The 20,023-nt window shown below is 36.7% G+C and overlaps 2 protein-coding genes and 2 long non-coding RNA genes across 4 annotated transcripts; all 4 read left to right on the top strand.

Annotated features, from left to right (window-relative positions):
- The first annotated feature begins 435 nt into the window (after positions 1-435).
- Positions 436-3,502, top strand: LOC145233690 (TIP41-like protein). Its single transcript, XM_080098461.1, has 6 exons — positions 436-1,245; positions 1,588-1,767; positions 1,832-1,931; positions 1,997-2,128; positions 2,586-2,744; positions 3,209-3,502. Exons 1-6 carry the CDS (start codon positions 1,133-1,135, stop codon positions 3,404-3,406), a joined length of 882 nt encoding a protein of 293 aa, XP_079954587.1. The 5' UTR covers positions 436-1,132; the 3' UTR covers positions 3,407-3,502.
- A 9,721-nt stretch (positions 3,503-13,223) lies between these two features.
- On the top strand, positions 13,224-15,570 carry LOC145234044 (uncharacterized). Its single transcript, XM_080098818.1, has 4 exons — positions 13,224-13,275; positions 13,338-13,451; positions 13,725-13,868; positions 15,181-15,570. The coding sequence occupies exons 1-4, from the start codon at positions 13,245-13,247 to the stop codon at positions 15,351-15,353; spliced, it is 462 nt and encodes a 153-aa protein (XP_079954944.1). The 5' UTR covers positions 13,224-13,244; the 3' UTR covers positions 15,354-15,570.
- Positions 15,571-15,622: 52 nt separating this feature from the next.
- LOC145234047 (uncharacterized) lies at positions 15,623-16,383 on the top strand. The gene is made up of 2 exons (XR_013861257.1): positions 15,623-15,765; positions 15,928-16,383. It is a non-coding gene; the product is annotated as an uncharacterized LOC145234047 (long non-coding RNA).
- Positions 16,384-16,387: 4 nt separating this feature from the next.
- On the top strand, positions 16,388-19,673 carry LOC145234045 (uncharacterized). Its single transcript, XR_013861256.1, has 3 exons — positions 16,388-16,549; positions 18,116-18,958; positions 19,174-19,673. It is a non-coding gene; the product is annotated as an uncharacterized LOC145234045 (long non-coding RNA).
- Positions 19,674-20,023: the final 350 nt, after the last annotated feature.

Here is a 20,023-nt window from a genome sequence, read left to right as displayed (position 1 = left end):
TGGTAAATGTCAATAAAATCGTTAAATTTAACTGCTTTTCGTAATAAATTACACGAATTTAAGTTAACAAATCTTTGAAACAGAATACCACAATAAACAATGTTTTTTACAACTAAAACTGACACAATACTAGCAGTGGTACTTATTTGTCGTAACAGCATAATAACTCTCAAAAACAAATCAAGAATAATAAATAAATAATAAAATAAAAACCCGATTAAATTTTAAGAGGTGTGCCAATCTATCAAAAAACCAGTTCGTCTTCATTGGTTAAAAATCGGTCAAGCGTAAAAATAGCGACCCAAACTTTCCTGATTTAAAAATTTACATCCGCTTAGATTAAAACCAATTTTTGACGAAGTTAACCAATATTTTTCAGGATGTTGTTACAAAAAAAGATCATTGGTAAAAAACATCAAATGTTTTGTAGATTTAGAAACGCAAATTGGTTTAAAACGTAAATAAAATGTAGGTCAAAACATTCCGTTGCTTGCAGAAACTTTACAGTATTTTATTCTTTACCTGTAGTTCTACCTACCGTTCAAAAAAATAAAAAAGAGAAACAAATGCGTTTTATGACATAATCCTGCAAGTAACAACTTGGTAATGGTACAATCAGCTCAAACAACTGACGCGATTGTGCCCAAATAATAGTGTTATAAAAAGTAAATGAAGTGTTTTCTAAAACTAAAAAAACGTCGTTTAGTTTCCAAACGAACAGGGAACAACTGCATGAGGCAAATTATATTATACAAGGCTTTATTTAATTCCACAGTTCACCGGTTTTTACTGAGTTGTTTTCGTTATCCCGTGACGCCTGTGACGAATGCGGCGAGTTGGTAACGCGGGATTCACAAATCTGCATATTTTACAAAAACAAAAACCTATTTTTATCGACAAGGGCTGTGCTTAAGAAGTGAAATAAAATAAATGCTTTTGTTTTGATAGAAACTATGGGTGGGTTAATTTGATAACTCATTCATATACACATGTTTAGGACTTTCTATTATCTGCCTTATTGCCTATTGCTATATTCATTGTCAAACATTTTAAACTGGCTTGTCACGCAATATAGTTTTTTTGTATTTTTTTACATAATATTGTAGGTTTTTAATAATAATAACTTGCAACGATGACCAATCGAGTTGCTACACCTTTCGGTGAAAAAAAGGAACCATTTGTGTACGGACCATGGACATTTGTTTCAAACAAAACTCATATTCTGAATTCAGGAGAAATCGAAAAGTTTGTGGAAATCTTTTTTTGTTTTGCTTATACAGTAAACCTAGGTTAAACTGGATTCAGTTTATCCCCATCTTTGCCTAATTCGGATGAAACTTGAGGTACAAATGATGTGGTTAGACTTAAACTACACGACACTGGTTAAATCCAGATCTTAGCCTTTATTTGGTCCAAACAGTTTCTGATTAACCAAGGTTTACTGTAAATCATAAAACAACAGTTCTACCAAAAGTTTATTTAATTCATGAAAACACTTGTAAGATAGTTTGGTATGTGAAGTCTAATAGTTTGCTCTTTTTTTGTTCATTTTTATGTGTAATTTTCTAACTTTGCTCATTTTTTTAGTTTGTGTGAAGAACTGGATCTACCACAACTTCCAGAAATGACTTTCGGACATAACAAGTTTACAATTAAGAATTCTGAAGGTTTTTCATTCGAATTCAACACAATCGATGCATTAAGATTAGTTGACAATAAACACGATCTTATGAAAGTTGCAGGTGCCAAAGAATGGATTGAAAGCCGGTACAAACAATTTCAAACACACTTTCACTTTACATATTGTTGTTTAAGATGTGTTTTGTCACAGAAAAAATAATGACATCAATGCAGAAACTGTAAAACCATTTGATTGGACCTATACCACTAAATACAATGGAACAATTATCGATAACGAGGAAAAACTGAAGGTAAGATTTAAAGGATTCAAAGTGATTCATTTGATTTTAGTGAAATAAAACTTTATCATTTATAGATTTCCGAAACAACAGACAGAATCGATATTGAAAGGTTAAAAACTAGAGAAAAAATCCTGTTCTTTGAAGAGATGATGTTATTTGAAGATGAACTCGCTGATAACGGAAGTGCACAATTAACTGTCAAAATAGTAAGGGGAAAAAATACGGTGGTACTAATTACTAAATACCGCATGTGGCCGCATGGTATACCGCATGACAGGAATCTATGAAGGACTTGAATATGCTTTTACGAAAAAATAATTTTGCGGACTTTTGAAAGCCCTGACGGTTAGAACTATTAGGGTTGGGTAAAGGTTTGTAATTAAAATAAACCTAGAATCTGGTCTATTTTACCCTTGATGGGGCTGGCATTCTTACATTTCACATACCATGGTGTATTTTAAGAGGAATCACATGCGGTAACATGCGGTATTTAGTACCACCCGAAAAAATATACCAAAGCAGTGGATAGGCAATTTATTTTGCTTTTAATTGCCTAGGCACTGCCTTTTGATAAATTAAAAAAAAATGTTTTTGAATAAATACAAATTTAATAGAATAATTTTGTTGGACAAATTAAAACCTAAAAACGCTTTTCATTTCTAGCGAGTGATGCCCTCATGTTTTTTCCTGCTGTTGAGATTTTTTCTGCGAGTTGATGGTGTTTTATCGAGGATTCTTGACACTAGGTGGTACCATGAGTTCGGAAAGAATCACATTATCAGAGAATACACAGAAAAAGAAAAAAGTTTTAATGAAATGAGGGTGAGATTTTTTTTAGTTTTCTGTTTCTTGAAAGAAATTTGGCAATGTAACCTCAAAAAAGTTTTTTGTGTACCAAGTGTTATTTTGGGAAAATCTACTTACACCGTAACTCAGGTCAGTCGCACATTTAACTAATTTTTGATAGGAGGCACAAAAAGCACAAATCTATTGAAAACAGTATATCTTTAAAATATGCCAACGGTTAGGGCTATTAGGGTTGGCGTTAGGTATTATCATTAAAAATTCAATAAAACTTACCCAAAAACTTAGTTACTAATGTAAAATTTTCAAAAACTTACTTCCCAACCCTACCCCTATTTAGCCGCTAAATAAATGGTTCAGCTCCTGCGCCACCTATCGAAAATCAGCTAAATTTGCGACTGACATGAGTTATGGTGCAAGTAGCTCAACCATTATCTTGAACATACTTTGTGTCTAGTTTGTGGCAATTATTTTACTTGCAGGGCGTATCTCCAGCAATGTTAACTGATGTCAATTACATGGACCGAATCCTCAAACTGACAACACAACGAATAGCAAAAATCGAATTCCCTTCCCAAGCAACACCTGCCAACGGAGCAGGCGCCGACACTGTACTGACGTCTAGCGGAGAAACATGTCGCAGCGAAACCACCGCTAGTGGGAGCTCTGATATATCATGACTTTCTTGAAAGCTGTTCTTTTGTTTTTTTGTGCACTTTTGAATTTCTGAACTTCATATGCATTATTTGACGCGCGAATAATTGCTGACACAGTAATCTGTGTGATTTTTTTCTGCCAGCTTCACACAAAGTTATGGAATTTCGTATAGAGTACACAAAAAATAGGAAAATCAATTTGCCTACCTTACCATTAGAAAACGTAGCTTTAGTTGAGTTGAAGTTGTCCCTGCTTTGTAGACACTGTTAAAAAACACCACATTGAGGACAAACTCTCTTGATTTTTGCCCGACTTAACAATAGATTCGTCACCGCTTATATTTGGGTAAAATAATCCATTAAAATAAGACGCCAATTTCAGAATTCGTTTCATGCATCGGTATATCATGTATGAATGAACAGGAATACACACCTGACTGTCGCTTCAATCAAAATACCCAAATACACTTCAGTGCCCGCGGTTAACTTACAACATTGAGTTTGCTCGATGAGAAAACCAACGATTATTTTTAGCAACTGTTTAGTTTTCAACCACCGTGCTGGATGTAAGCGAGTTTTTTAACTAAGTTAGTATTGTTCGATTACATGTATCAGAATCCTGCGCCCTTTCGTTTTTAGGGCTCCTGCGTACAGGGGGTTTGAAAAATACCGTTACTGCGCAAAGCTTGCTAGCTGAGTTTGTGTTAGTGCAATAAAATAAAGAAAAAATAGTAAACTTTTTTGGACATTGGTTTATTTTGTTCAAATTCAATCAGGAAAGTTATATCAACACCATTGAATAATTGTTAAACATTGGTCATTTAAACTTCAACATCAAATTTAACACTTAATAGTTTCACCTTAATATTTTCCACAAAAGGGTATCCAACATACAACTATAATGTGTGGGGAGTCCCATACAAATTAAAAACACATGTCGTAAGATAACATACTTCCTCTACAGAAGTCCCGTGGTTAACAGAGCAACATAAGTGTAGAAAAGTCAACAAAAGTACAAGATCCTTTACATGAGTGGATAATGGTTCCGCTTGGCTTTCGTTGCGACAAAGAATCTAAACTCTGTAATGAAGATTTCATCGCTTCATTTTCAAAAGCAATGTTTTTTTTCTGATGCAAATTTATGATCATTAAGTCATGTACTCTTATGAATTCAGATAAATATATCAATAAGTAAGATTCATTATTGTCTCCATCCACCTAGCAATCAACTGGGAGATTCTGGTTTAAAGTTGAATTATACTGCATTGTTGTTGTTGTTTTCTCTACGTTTGTACGTGTTTCTGTTTGATCCTTGGTGGGCGGGCAACGCCTAAATGTGTTCTACATACAGTTCACTATTGAGCTGCCTTTAAAGCCGCCTCATCATTTTTTATTTAATATGCTTTTTGGCTTTCTCGAACCTCGATATTGAAATCCCTTTTCTCAGTAAAACACAAGTGGTCGAGATGGGGTTAGAACCGACAACCATTTGGACACAGTTAAAATGCACACAAAATTGGAGACCTATAAGACGTTGGTTTAACATTACATTGCTTGCAAAATCTATTGGAGCCAGCCTTAAAAACGAAAAATTGTTGTGGGGTAGGCTGCCATAACTTTTTTATTTGTTAGTTCTATGACATCCAACTTTAAACGGTACAACGAAACAAAAAGGCTTATAGATATTCAAACCGTTTGCAACCCATGAGAAAATGCTACATTACCTGTTGAACTTTCAATCTGTTTTTGATTGCGATGTGTTTGTCTTCCAGTAAGTACATATTGGCTTTAAATTAAATTTCGAAAGGTAAGGCAAGAATTGCACGCTCAGCAGTTGGTTTAACTAAATTAATTTTAATTCTTGATGTCTTTAATTGGAAAATAAAAAGAACAATTTTCGCAAAAGCAAGGCTTGTGCAAAGCGCAGTAGCCTACGTGAGCAGCCATAACACCAGTTCAAATTGTATTACGTGTTGATGCCATTTCAACCAACCGCAAGACGCCAGACATGGCGAAACAACAGTATCGGCTGCACTTTAAGCGCGAGACTAATTTATCTGGGTAGTTACCCACCGATGGGAGACCGATCACCAAGCACAACTGTTCTGCTCTCAATCCTTTTCTGAGGGCGTCTTTATTTCTCGGTTCCCCTTCATCACCAACTAGGAAATTTCTTGGTGGTATGCGGTGGTTAAGTTGTTTAAATGAGAGTATTTCGTTGCGTAGGCGCTTGTTAGTATGGATACAAGAATTTTTCGCCGATACAGAAATGCTGAGTTGGCAAATGTGGGTGCGTGTGTGGGTGGGGTTTGGATGTTTAAGACGTAACATTGTGTATATCGTGCAACCAAAATGGTACTTGAAAAATCGTTTGACAGGGATTTTTAACGAGGGCGGAGTATTTTGACCTCGATCGACGTTTTGAATGAAGTGGTGGATGCTATAGCCTACTTCGTCCTGGCATGCATCAGAATGCGTTCTTTGGCAAATTGCCTTTTACCAAAACAACTGTGCACATGCAGGTGGAACATTGAAAAAGGTCAATGAGCGCTTGTATAAACGAAAGTCAGTTTGGTTGGCAAATGGGAAACCTAGTTTTACGGCTATGGGGTTCAGATCTAAAAATGAACACAATATACAGAAGTGTTAAAATGTTTTTAAGCAAATTTACGCGAAATTTGTTCAAACTTTTAAACTAGACTAGATCGACTGTAACGGGCTAACAAGGACATAAAACACTGATGCTCAAGATACATTTCAACTGTGTGGTACCATTCTATCGGTGGGGTATCAGAGTTGTAAACGGGCCTGAAATTGAAGCCCGAACTGGCACGAACCCGAAACTACAAGCTCGAAACCAGGCCCGAACCCAAATCGTTTTTGAGAAACCCGTTTAGGCCCGAAAGTTTGATTGACAGGCGTATACATTGAAGCCTCAGAAAAGACTAAGGCAACAAACACAATAGACAATTGGTCTTAAACAACGCATTTTTGGGCTGTTTGACATTAGGTCAGGTCCAGCAACTGGTTACATAGCTAGTTAATTTTTTTTTAAAATACTGACACAAAGTGGAAAGTCAGGACCGAATCAAGCCCTTTTTTGAAAAAACCTAAGCCCGAACCCGGCCCGACTTACGACTCTGCCGTGTATTATTATTACGTATAGTCATATTGTATTTGTCACTTGATCGCATTGTCATTGTTGAACGGTTATGTAAAACAACAAGGACCCGGAAAAAACATGTGTCATCAACAGTCCTGTGCCTTCGCCGAACCCGGCAGTGCAAATTGCATTACGTGTCGATGTTATTTCAACCAACCGCATAACTTTCGCAGTCAGACTCCAGACATGGCGACACAAAAGTATCGGCTGCACTTCAAGCGCGAGACTAATTTATTAGGGTATTCACCGAACCATGGGGACCGATGAACAAGCACAACTGTTCTGCTTTCAAGCCTCCTGCGTGCTTGTCTAATTTTCAGCCCCCCTTCATTACCGACTGGGGTATTTTTTATGGTATGCGATCGTTAAGTTAAAGAATGTAGAGGAGGGTTTTGGTTTGCTTAAGCGCCTGTTATTATGGATACAAGAAGTTTTGCCGTTACAGAATTGCTGAGTTGGCAAATATGGGGGCGTGTGTGGCTGTTTCAAGTGGGTAGGTTTTGGTTACTTAAGGCGTAACAATGTATATCGTACAACCAAAATGGTACTTGAGAAAAACCGTATGACAGGGATTTTTAACGGGGACAATATAGAGATCACTCTCATGAACGTTTTGAATAAAGGGTCGATGTTATATTTCGTCATGACATACATCAGAATGTGTTCTTTGGCAAATTGCCTTTTACCAAAACGATTACTGTGTAAATGTGGGTGGGACATTGAAAAAGATCAAGGAGCCCTTGTTTAAACAAAAGTCAGTATTGTTAAAAAAGGGAACCTAGTTTTACAACTATGGGCCACAGATCCAAAAATGAACACAATATACAGAAGTGTTAAAATGTTTTTAAGCGGTTTACGCGAAATGAAACGTGGTTGTACATAAGTGTTGCTAAAACTAAAAAACTGTTGGAACGAACTTCGCAAAAAAACGTAAAAAACAAACTACTGAAACTTTTTTTGGCTCTTTGTTTTAGCTGAAAAGACTGTAGTGGGTTAAAAAGGACAAACATAGATGCTCAAGATACATTTAGACCCCTAGGACCATTCTAGAGCACATGTGTATTGTTATTTCGTATTAGTTCAACACTCCTGCCGTGCTGCAAGCTTCAAATTACAAACCACACCGGCAGGAAAATGGCTCTAAACGCTGGGAGGGGAAACTAGAGTTTTTGCCATTACCATTATTTCCTATTAGATCCAATCGATTAGAAGGAAAACGTAGACTTCAGACTTCAAGTAGTTCTGCTTTTCGCAGAGTTCCTCTTTTGTAAAATCGAGTTATGCGTTCAATATTATCAAGGCAATGCGCGTTTCAAAAAGAGAAAGAGCAAACACAAACATTTTCAACTTATACTACATTTGATTCGCTTTGTCACCAAGTCGCAATTAAGACATTATTGTCACTTTTAAATTGCTTCATTTTCACAAAGTTAAGTCGGCATTTCGAAAATGTTGCTTCCGTTGTGTCAAAAATGCATGAAAGTAATTATCTGATATAACCAAAGGCATGACCGATTTAGCTAAAAATCCTTGCATTACGTTGGAGTGTATTTAAAAAATATAAACAAGTAAATAAACAAAACACTTTTTGTGTTTATATTCTTATCTGTATCCGTCAGCGAGCAAAAAAATCAAAAAAATATAAGTTTAGGCCTACATGGGCAAAAGTGCAATAAAATAAAGAAAAAATAGTAAACTTTTTTGGACATTGGTTTATTTTGTTCAAATTCAATCAGGAAAGTTATATCAACACCATTGAATAATTGTTAAACATTGGTCATTTAAACTTCAACATCAAATTTAACACTTAATAGTTTCACCTTAATATTTTCCACAAAAGGGTATCCAACATACAACTATAATGTGTGGGGAGTCCCATACAAATTAAAAACACATGTCGTAAGATAACATACTTCCTCTACAGAAGTCCCGTGGTTAACAGAGCAACATAAGTGTAGAAAAGTCAACAAAAGTACAAGATCCTTTACATGAGTGGATAATGGTTCCGCTTGGCTTTCGTTGCGACAAAGAATCTAAACTCTGTAATGAAGATTTCATCGCTTCATTTTCAAAAGCAATGTTTTTTTTCTGATGCAAATTTATGATCATTAAGTCATGTACTCTTATGAATTCAGATAAATATATCAATAAGTAAGATTCATTATTGTCTCCATCCACCTAGCAATCAACTGGGAGATTCTGGTTTAAAGTTGAATTATACTGCATTGTTGTTGTTGTTTTCTCTACGTTTGTACGTGTTTCTGTTTGATCCTTGGTGGGCGGGCAACGCCTAAATGTGTTCTACATACAGTTCACTATTGAGCTGCCTTTAAAGCCGCCTCATCATTTTTTATTTAATATGCTTTTTGGCTTTCTCGAACCTCGATATTGAATTCCCTTTTCTCAGTAAAACACAAGTGGTCGAGATGGGGTTAGAACCGACAACCATTTGGACACAGTTAAAATGCACACAAAATTGGAGACCTATAAGACGTTGGTTTAACATTACATTGCTTGCAAAATCTATTGGAGCCAGCCTTAAAAACGAAAAATTGTTGTGGGGTAGGCTGCCATAACTTTTTTATTTGTTAGTTCTATGACATCCAACTTTAAACGGTACAACGAAACAAAAAGGCTTATAGATATTCAAACCGTTTGCAACCCATGAGAAAATGCTACATTACCTGTTGAACTTTCAATCTGTTTTTGATTGCGATGTGTTTGTCTTCCAGTAAGTACATATTGGCTTTAAATTAAATTTCGAAAGGTAAGGCAAGAATTGCACGCTCAGCAGTTGGTTTAACTAAATTAATTTTAATTCTTGATGTCTTTAATTGGAAAATAAAAAAAGCCAACTTATCGTCAATGAACAATTTTCACAAAAGCAAGGCTTGTGCATAGCGCAGTAGCCTACGTGAGCAGCCATAACACCAGTTCAAATTGTATTACGTGTTGATGCCATTTCAACCAACCGCAAGACGCCAGACATGGCGAAACAACAGTATCGGCTGCACTTTAAGCGCGAGACTAATTTATCTGGGTAGTTACCCACCGATGGGAGACCGATCAACAAGCACAACTGTTCTGCTCTCAATCCTTTTCTGAGGGCGTCTTTATTTCTCGGTTCCCCTTCATCACCAACTAGGAAATTTCTTGGTGGTATGCGGTGGTTAAGTTGTTTAAATGAGAGTATTTCGTTGCGTAGGCGCTTGTTAGTATGGATACAAGAATTTTTCGCCGATACAGAAATGCTGAGTTGGCAAATGTGGGTGCGTGTGTGGGTGGGGTTTGGATGTTTAAGACGTAACATTGTGTATATCGTGCAACCAAAATGGTACTTGAAAAATCGTTTGACAGGGATTTTTAACGAGGGCGGAGTATTTTGACCTCTATCGACGTTTTGAATGAAGTGGTGGATGCTATAGCCTACTTCGTCCTGGCATGCATCAGAATGCGTTCTTTGGCAAATTGCCTTTTACCAAAACAACTGTGCACATGCAGGTGGAACATTGAAAAGGGTCAATGAGCGCTTGTATAAACGAAAGTCAGTTTGGTTGGCAAATGGGAAACCTAGTTTTACGGCTATGGGGTACAGATCTAAAAATGAACACAATATACAGAAGTGTTAAAATGTTTTCAAGCAAATTTACGCGAAATTTGTTCAAACTTTTAAACTAGACTAGATCGACTGTAACGGGTTAACAAGGACATAAAACACTGATGCTCAAGATACATTTCAACTTTGTGGTACCATTCTATCGGTCGGGTATCAGAGTTGTAAACGGGCCTGAAATTGAAGCCCGAACCTGGCCCGAACCTGGCCCGAACCCGAAAGTACAAGCTCGAAACCAGGCCCGAACCCAAATGGTTTTTGAGAAACCCGTTTAGGCCCGAAAGTTTGATTGACAGGCGTATACATTGAAGCCTCAGAAAAGACTAAGGCAACAAACACAATAGACAATTGGTCTTAAACAACGCGTTTTTGGGCTGTTTGACATTAGGTCAGGTCCAGCAACTGGTTACATAGCTAGTTAATTTTTTTTAAAAATACTGACACAAAGTGGAAAGTTAGGACCGAATCAAGCCCCTTTTTTGAAAAAACCGAAGCCCGAACCTGGCCCGAAAAGCCCGGCCCGACTTACGACTCTGCAGTGTATTATTATTGCGTATTAGTCACATTGCATTTGTCACTTGATCACATTGTCATTGTTGAACGGTTATGTAAAACAGCAAGGACCCTTAAAAAACATGCGTCATCAAGTATTTTCTGCGCTCGCCGAACCCGGCAGTCCAAATTGCATAACGTGTCGATGTTATTTCAACCAACCGCATAACTTTCGCAGTCAGACTCCAGACATGGCGACACAAAAGTATCGGCTGCACTTCAGCGCGAGACTAATTTATTAGGGTATTCACCGAACCATGGGGGACCGATAAACAAGCACAACTGTTCTGCTTTCAAGCCTCCTGCGTGCTTGTCTAATTTTCAGTTCCCATTCATTACCGACTGGGGTATTTTTTATGGTATGCGATCGTTAAGTTAAAGAATGTAGAGGAGGGTTTTGGTTTGCGTAAGCGCCTGTTATTATGGATACAAGAAGTTTTGCCGTTACAGAATTGCTGAGTTGGCAAATATGGGGGCGTGTGTGGCTGTTTCAAGTGGGTAGGTTTTGGTTACTTAAGGCGTAACAATGTATATCGTACAACCAAAATGGTACTTGAGAAAAACCGTATGACAGGGATTTTTAACGGGGACAATATAGAGATCACTCTCATGAACGTTTTGAATAAAGGGTCGATGTTATATTTCGTCATGACATACATCAGAATGTGTTCTTTGGCAAATTGCCTTTTACCAAAACGATTACTGTGTAAATGTGGGTGGGACATTGAAAAAGATCAAGGAGCCCTTGTTTAAACAAAAGTCAGTATTGTTAAAAAAGGGAACCTAGTTTTACAACTATGGGCCACAGATCCAAAAATGAACACAATATACAGAAGTGTTAAAATGTTTTTAAGCGGTTTACGCGAAATGAAACGTGGTTGTACATAAGTGTTGCTAAAACTAAAAAACTGTTGGAACGAACTTCGCAAAAAAACGTAAAAAACAAACTACTGAAACTTTTTTTGGCTCTTTGTTTTAGCTGAAAAGACTGTAGTGGGTTAAAAAGGACAAACATAGATGCTCAAGATACATTTAGACCCCTAGGACCATTCTAGAGCACATGTGTATTGTTATTTCGTATTAGTTCAACACTCCTGCCGTGCTGCAAGCTTCAAATTACAAACCACACCGGCAGGAAAATGGCTCTAAACGCTGGGAGGGGAAACTAGAGTTTTTGCCATTACCATTATTTCCTATTAGATCCAATCGATTAGAAGGAAAACGTAGACTTCAGACTTCAAGTAGTTCTGCTTTTCGCAGAGTTCCTCTTTTGTAAAATCGAGTTATGCGTTCAATATTATCAAGGCAATGCGCGTTTCAAAAAGAGAAAGAGCAAACACAAACATTTTCAACTTATACTACATTTGATTCGCTTTGTCACCAAGTCGCAATTAAGACATTATTGTCACTTTTAAATTGCTTCATTTTCACAAAGTTAAGTCGGCATTTCGAAAATGTTGCTTCCGTTGTGTCAAAAATGCATGAAAGTAATTATCTGATATAACCAAAGGCATGACCGATTTAGCTAAAAATCCTTGCATTACGTTGGAGTGTATTTAAAAAATATAAACAAGTAAATAAACAAAACACTTTTTGTGTTTATATTCTTATCTGTATCCGTCAGCGAGCAAAAAAATCAAAAAAATATAAGTTTAGGCCTACATGGGCAAAATCGGCTATAAGAAAGCATTTTCTTTTAGTATTTTATTTCTATTAATCAAAAACGAGCATGCAGACACCGTGTTTTGCAAAAAATTGCAATTAGGAAGGAAAAAGGGCAATGAGCGGTTGCAGAGTGAAACTCCAGTTTCGCTCAGCTTGTTTTCCTCCCACGTGGTTTCTTATCGATTACGCGAAAAAATAGTTCCTCTCTGTATTGCTTTTATATGTGCACAGCAAGCAGGCGGAATTAGTTTCGAAGTTAGGGAAGATGGGATTGAAGTGATGTTATAGAAGTAATATTTGAATTGTGCATAGAATGCTAATGTAACTGAATCTGAAAACTTGTAGGAAGGAATTCAACGGATATATTGGCTTGTCGTTTGTAGAATAAGAATTTAGTTCTTGAAGTCGATGTAAGGCCACAAATTTCGGTTTCATGTGTCCACTTTGTAGCAAAGCTAATAAAGCGAAAATTAATATGTTTAAAATTGTTTAGTGAGAAACTTGTCAAATAAGATCGGTGACCACTAATTTATTAAGACCAAACCTGGCATATAAACCTAACAGAATAAAAGGAAGTAGGAATTGAGATACAAAAATGTGGTCACGATTATTATTTCAACTTCGCGGATTGCCTTACGCCCATTTCTACATTATCTAGCAATGGGAGATTTATGTTGTGTGGTTGCTGAGTTTAGAAGCTTAAAAATCGCGAGAAAAGTCAACAGTATGGTGTAAAAATCGACGTATTTCAAGGTTTTGGCTTTTGAACTCACCAGTCTTCCGCTAATACACCCCCTTTTCACAACTAAATGTGAAAATATGTTTATCAATTCTGAACAGATTATTGTTGGTGTACACTGTTTGTGATTATGTGCTGGGAAATGTTTGACGAACCACGAGGTAAGTCGACTGCAAATATACCTATACCATATTCACACCGTTTCAAGTTCAATTACGTACAGATAACATGGGAGGCAACTCACACTCGGTGGACCCAAGCAACAATGGCAACACGATGGGAGCTCGCGTTCCCGATGGCAACTGTCACCATGGCAACCAACCGACCAATCAGCCCGGTACATGACAGTGATGTCATACAAGGACCGTTTTTGTGACGTTAAACTAATGACGTCACTTTTGATATTTCTGCTTTTTCTTTGATTTTCCAGTTTGACAATAACAGTTGGTGAAGCAACCAAAATGTATTTAGTATAAACAAGTTACTTGAGTAATAGTTTTTTTTCATTAAGTTACTTCAAAACTCCAACAAAGTAACTAAAACCCATTTTGCAAAATCAAAAGGTCAAACAAACTCGACAGGTCCCGAATAAATTTGTGGTCGATTTAAGTTCCAGCGCAAACCGAATCATTTGGAACAAAGTTTTTGAATTTATTCTCGGTGAAATCGGAAAGCGATCGAAAATATGAGGAGGAACTAAGAAAAATTGAACAACAACGAAATGAAGCCTTGAGAAAAGCAAAACAGTCAGACGGTAGGTTTACTGGGCGGGAGTTATTTTGCTGGTAATCTTTCCTTACAATAAAAAGTCGAGTTCTAAACAGGCCCAAAATGCTTGCTTGTTTTCAAAGGTTTGCAAAAGCTACGGTTTTTAGCCGCAATCAATGTAAAAAAATAACATTTGGAATTTTTTATGTATACAACGTGTCACATTTAGCAAAAACTTTAAATTCGAGCATTTCTTAAGGAATTTCGTGTAATTTAAATGATATCTAACTGTTTAAACCAGGGGCGGGCAACTTCTCCATTCGGCGGGCCTGATATGGGAAAATGAAGTACTTGGCGGGCCGGATTCCTGAATCGATACATTAATCGCGTATTTATCCAATGATTTAAAACGGATTTTTGACCACCTAACCAGGGTTGTGGAACCTTTTTGTTTATAAAGGCTACCAAACGATTCATCGACACTCGTGTAGGCCGCATAGACTATTTCCCAGGCCAAGGACAGTGGTGTTCAAACTTTTTGACTTACAGATTGGTCGTTTTGCTATTTCCTCGTAGTTTGTAGGACTTACGGTCCAAGCTCATTAAAATTCCTCACTACATTTTCATCTTCACTACAACATTCAGGATTTATTTAACCTAGAAATTGCTGAACCTGGAGTTTTTGGTAGTCCTATGGAAATCGCTTTATGTACCACTATGGGACCATGGGTCTTGTTTGAAAACCGTTGCCCTGGAACTAATCAAAAAATAATCTGCAATAAAATCAAAAATACGTTTCTGTCTATTTTTTTTCAGCGCCTGGTGCAGTCGGTTATATCAACATCTTAAAAATATATTTTGCCATCGATGGCCGCACTTAGTGCCCTAAAAGGCCGCATGTGGCCTTTAGGCCGCAGGTTCCCCACCCCTGAACTAGGCTATACGTGTGGAAACAAAGGAAACCGTTAAGTAGGACACACACAAGGTTGGTAGTTATGTCGTAACAATGGACGTATGGTGCAATGGTAACAACGGCGGGAATTTTTTTGCTATTGGGGAGCGTTACTGTCCGTTACAACTGTAGTTTGACGTAGTAAGCAAGTAATGGGGGATTGCGGCAGACTGTGGCCGCGGGCCACATTATCATGTGAGACCGGAAACTGTCCGCGGGCCGCTCAAAATCCCGTCGCGGGCCGTATGTTGCCCACCCCTGGTTTAAACCATGGCTTGTTAAACGCAGAGTGGCGCTATCCTCCTACGAGCGTTTTAAATAGTTAGGAGAGTGGTGCACATACAAAACACGTCACTATTAGCGTGACAAAATTGTTTTTTTCAAGTGCAGTAAAATATTTGTGCAGATCGAATTTACGTGAAACAAACAAGCCCTCTGACGAACAAAGACGGAACCACTACGGGTCAATATTCTTTGTACGCTACTGCTCCGGATGATAAAGTTGATGAATTAAGAGCTCGTCTGCCAGCGGACGCCCAAGTGTTCGGAAAAAGTAGCAGGGGTGGACAGTTCCAATAATCGAACTTCAACGTTTCCGTTTCAAGGACAAACAAACTGTTTTTGTGTTTGTGTTGTATTTTGCCACAAAACTTGTTGAAAATATTTGTGATTGATAGTTAACCGATAAAAAAGCCAAAAACGTGTCAAATTAACCCAATATATTCAAACTTTTTAACTTTACATTTTGTGACATGTTTACTTTTGCTTATGTTGTGTAAACATGCTTGTCTTGCTATAAAAATCTTATACATAATGTACTTAATTGTTTCGTGTTTCGAACAGGGCTAGGCGTTTTGTGTTGTTTGAAACAGATAAATTGTAAGAATGGGAAACGACCAATCTGCTCAGGTCGAGGAGGTAAGAAAAGCAACTTTGGAAATGAAGAAAGAAACAATTGGGATCGAAGTTGACGTTGAAACTGCAAAGCAAAGTGAGTCCAATAAAATGAACACATTTTCGTAAGAAATTCCTTCTCAAATATATTAACTAGATTTGTAGCAATAAAAAATTTAAAACTATTAGAGCTATAGCGAGATACGCTGTATTAGTTTAGAATTTTATGAACTGAATTGTTGTTGTTTTTTTGTAAAAGGCAAAACAAAGATCAAAATGTCGGGTCCAGAACACAAGGCAGACGGATCCCAAGAAGGCCAATGGGAACGAGAACTGACGACAAGCGAAAAACACTTAAAAGAATTCGCTGAAGATTATGCCAGACAAAGACTGGCAATTGAACATAAAAATAACTAACAAAACTATTGAGTTGACTGTATAGTATTTTCTGCATCCGTTCTGTTGTGTGATAAATGTACATTTTTCTGTGTGGTTTTACTAATTTTATTGTGTATATTTTTTCATGTCGTCTGTCGTAGGAATGGTATTGTATGTATGTTGAAAAAATTGTTCTTTCAGTTAAATTGTATTTACATGCCGCACTAAAAACACTTTCCCAGAATTAATCATAACGTATTTTGAACTATTCTGTTGTTTGACTTCCCAAGTTAAGTGTCAACTTTTTAACAAATCCATCCATATGTATTTTGTTGTGTTCCAGCTATTTAAACTTGTGTAACATTTAACTGGTTAAAATCTGACATCTTTAAACATGGGAGGTGGACCTTCACAACTTGAAATCGCCAAAGCGCAAGAAGACAAAGCCTTGGAGGAGAAAAGAAAAGCCCAACTTGAAAAGGCTCGTGAAGACGCGACTAAAGGTGAAAAAATTGTTTGCAGTTCTGAAAACTGAAACATATTTAGACTGCAATTGTGTAAACCACTGTTACGTAACATTACACCTATTACGTCAGATACACCTTTATGAAGGAGAATATTCAAGTGTTTGAGCATTCTTCTGGTAATAAGCATAAATATATATATCTACCAAAAAATCATATCCAATTAACCCAAATGGAATCATTTATGTCATTGAAGTGTTTTTAATTAACGCCCAGTTGATAAACTTTGTGAGGAAGTGGTAATTTTTATTCTAGTTTACGCTTAGTTTTCGTTTAAGGCAGTTGGTTGTTTCTTAAATGCCCTTAGAGCAGGGCTGGCCAACCTATGGCGCATTGCATCCTTGTACTTGCAAAGTGGTCGCGAAGACCCATCCAAACTTAAAAACTATAACTTTTTTGGTTGTGGAATGCGACTAAGTCTAAGTTGTGGTCGGATGTAAATAATGCTCCTTCCTATATTATATTCACAAGTAACGAACAAAGGCAATTGTTTGCGCACAAACTTAATGTTGTAGTTTTGAATGTGATGTAAGAAATTTCCCTTGCACAATCCTAAACGCAGTAATCATATAAAACTAGATGAAACTAATTGTTGATGAAAATGAAATGACTTTTAAAGAAAGGAGTAAATTTCCTTTTTTCCTTCACTTGAACTTTTGCTGAGATGAACATTCAGCATAAAACACTTGAAAACAGACCGCTTAAAAACATAAAAAGCTTGGGAACAAAAAAAGGGCATAATAATGATATATGTCTGTCCTTTGTTTTGGGTATTCTTGACCTAAAAAGAAACAAATGGAATGAAACAACTTTAATGATTGGCTGCGACTGTAAAGCAAAAAGCTGACTGTCCCATTGACTTTCGGTTTGCCACCCTGGTCTAAATGTAAGGTTAGACCCGTTTCAAAAGTTAGTCCCAACCCGACCCGACCCGATAAGAGTTGACAAACAGTTACTTAGTAGTTAGTACTGGCACAAATGAGCGTCAAAACTCAACAATTTGTAAAAATCACGTTATAAGGGATTATGATGCATTTGAAACCCTGGGTGACACTAAAATGCTGAATCGTGCGAGATGGCGGGACGTCGCGGAAACCGCTGAATATCGGGTTAAATTGCTGACAGTTAGTGCTATTAGGGTTGGGATATGGTTTTATAGTAGTATATGAATCAAACAATGTCCCTGCCTAAAATTGATTCAGCTATTTCCTGACAATCAGCAAAAATGCTTGCGCGAGAGTTTCTCTCGGTCGCAGGAATGTTTCCCTCGGTCGCGAAATGTTTCCAGCGGAAGATTTTTTTAATGATTTACTATTATAAAACCTCACCCCAACCTTAATAGCACTAACCGTCAGCAATTCAACCCGACATTCAACGGTTTTCACGACGTCCCGCCATCTCCCGCGATTCAGCGTTTTAGTATCACCGAAACCTTTTTTAAAAAAAGTTTTGCGCACAGTATGTAACAGGTTGGCCACCCCTGCCTTAGAGTTTTCTAATTTCCTAATATCTCGTGACAAAAATTGTGTGTTTATTTTTTTACAGACCGAATTCATCTTAAAATCTCAGAACCCAGGATAGAAAAGGATGGCACAAAAGTTGGAAAATCGTCATTTGAATATGAAGGAACCGATGACGGGGCAAAATTTGCGCTGGATATTGCGCGTACTAATCAGGAAGCTATTGAATACGAGGCACAACGCCAGGCTATTTGCGACTCTTAAATAAAAAACAGAATTAAAAAAACACATTTTGCAATGTTTGTACAGAATATACCTGTTTTGTTTCTAATTTTACAGTCAAACCTATTTTTAAGTACATTTTGTTTGTCTGAACTTTGTTGTGAAAATGAAATCAGCAGAAAAAATAATTTTAAAAAGTTTCAATCTGGTCAGTTTAACATTTGTAATGTTAAATAAATAACTTTTATCAGTTTGAAAAGACATAAACGTGAGCCTTTTTGAGGGAATGTTGTCTGTTTTACATGGTTTTAAACACGCTGGGCCCTTGCGAATAATACCGTTGTTTTTATTTGCCTTTTTTGTCCACATTTCAATGATTTGTGTAATTCATTGTTTATTGTGGTGTTGCTGATTTTTTATTGCCATTTGTATTTCTCTTGTAGTTAACCTATAAATTGTAAGTAACAGATTTAATTAACATTTGCTGAAGAAATCAAAAATCGGCAAATATTTGATATATGATTAAACCGTTTGCAAATGTATTATACTTTAAGATGATAAGGTGCTCGGTATTGTTTTGAACATGGTGAATCACGGAAAATGGGAAATGGACAAAGTGAAGAATTAGAGAGAATTGAAAGAGAAACCCGACAACTTAAAAGAGAAAATCATGAACGCGAAATCAAGTTACAACGAGCTAAAAATGGTATGAGATTATTAAACCACCCTGATGCACAATGACGACATTTAATGACCCTTTTTACTTTATTACATTGCCTTAATGTTTCGTAGAAATTTGTTACAAATCGTTTTTTAAAACTTTCTAGCGAAAACCAATCATTCTGCTTTGAATTACTCTAGCCGTTACTTTAAAAATAAACGCGACTTTTACTTTTATAGAAAACTAAATGTTTTTTGCAGATCAACGTCGAACAAAGATTAAATACGCTGGACCAGTTCACCACAAAAACGGAACCCAGAGCGGACAACACACCCTTGAAATCGAAACGAACACATCGAATTTACAACAAATTGCTGTTGCACAGAGACAAAATCTGTTGGCTATAAAACATAAATAGAGATATTGTACGCTCTTGTTTTGTAAATATGATTGCAACTATTAGCAAAATTTTAATTGCTTGTTTAATACCAAGACACTTCACTGGACAACCATGTTTTTTCGGTGTCTCTAATTTTTGTGTAGGTGTTTAACAATCACAATGTGATGAAGTTACAAAGCAAATAAAATTTGACTTGTATTTTGAAGTATCCGTTCAATGGCAATATATGTGTTTTACAAATTGATCATCAGATGTTCAAAGCCCATTCTGTTGTGTTAGTGTTAATGTTTTACGTGCAAAAAACTGTTTGTGGTTGTCCATCTTTCGCAATGAGAATAACCTATATTTGTTTGGAATTGTTCACATTTGTTTTTCAATTTTAAGCTTGAAAACACTGAAGCCAGAAAAATGCCAGACAGGACAAACTAATACCGCAATAACGTTTATTCTTTTTTTGCTTAGTTGTGTTTTTAAATCGAGCTGTTCCTGTTTTACATGAACAAATCGGGAAAAAAGGGGTAGCGAATGATTTCTGTGCGTCCATGTTGTTAATTTTTTCGTTTTAGCAAACAAATCATTAAGTTCCACAAAACAATAAACAGATTTACATTTGTTTAAATCAATGGTTCCCAAACTTTTTAATATTTTTTTCTAAACGGTCCCTTTGCCATTATTTCGAGGGCTCGCGGTCCTTAAGCCTAAATGTGTAA

Source organism: Phallusia mammillata, chromosome 6 (assembly GCF_965637545.1).
Source record: "Phallusia mammillata chromosome 6, kaPhaMamm4.hap1.1, whole genome shotgun sequence".
In the NCBI taxonomy this organism is placed as follows: Eukaryota; Metazoa; Chordata; class Ascidiacea; order Phlebobranchia; family Ascidiidae; genus Phallusia; species Phallusia mammillata.
The sequence above is the reverse complement of the archived record's forward strand: the minus strand, read 5'-3'. Positions and strand labels throughout refer to the sequence as shown.

Excerpts from the sequence above, each read along its gene's own strand:
- LOC145233690 (XM_080098461.1), top strand. The coding sequence starts at position 1,133 with ATGACCAATCGAGTTGCTACACCTTTCGGTGAAAAAAAGGAACCATTT. Across the intron at positions 1,246-1,587 it reads AATTCAGGAGAAATCGAAAA|TTTGTGTGAAGAACTGGATC; the intron begins GTTTGTGGAAAT and ends TCATTTTTTTAG. Across the intron at positions 2,745-3,208 it reads AAAGTTTTAATGAAATGAGG|GGCGTATCTCCAGCAATGTT; the intron begins GTGAGATTTTTT and ends TTTTACTTGCAG.
- LOC145234044 (XM_080098818.1), top strand. The coding sequence starts at position 13,245 with ATGTGCTGGGAAATGTTTGACGAACCACGAG. Across the intron at positions 13,276-13,337 it reads AATGTTTGACGAACCACGAG|ATAACATGGGAGGCAACTCA; the intron begins GTAAGTCGACTG and ends AATTACGTACAG. Across the intron at positions 13,869-15,180 it reads AAAAGCAAAACAGTCAGACG|ATCGAATTTACGTGAAACAA; the intron begins GTAGGTTTACTG and ends ATATTTGTGCAG.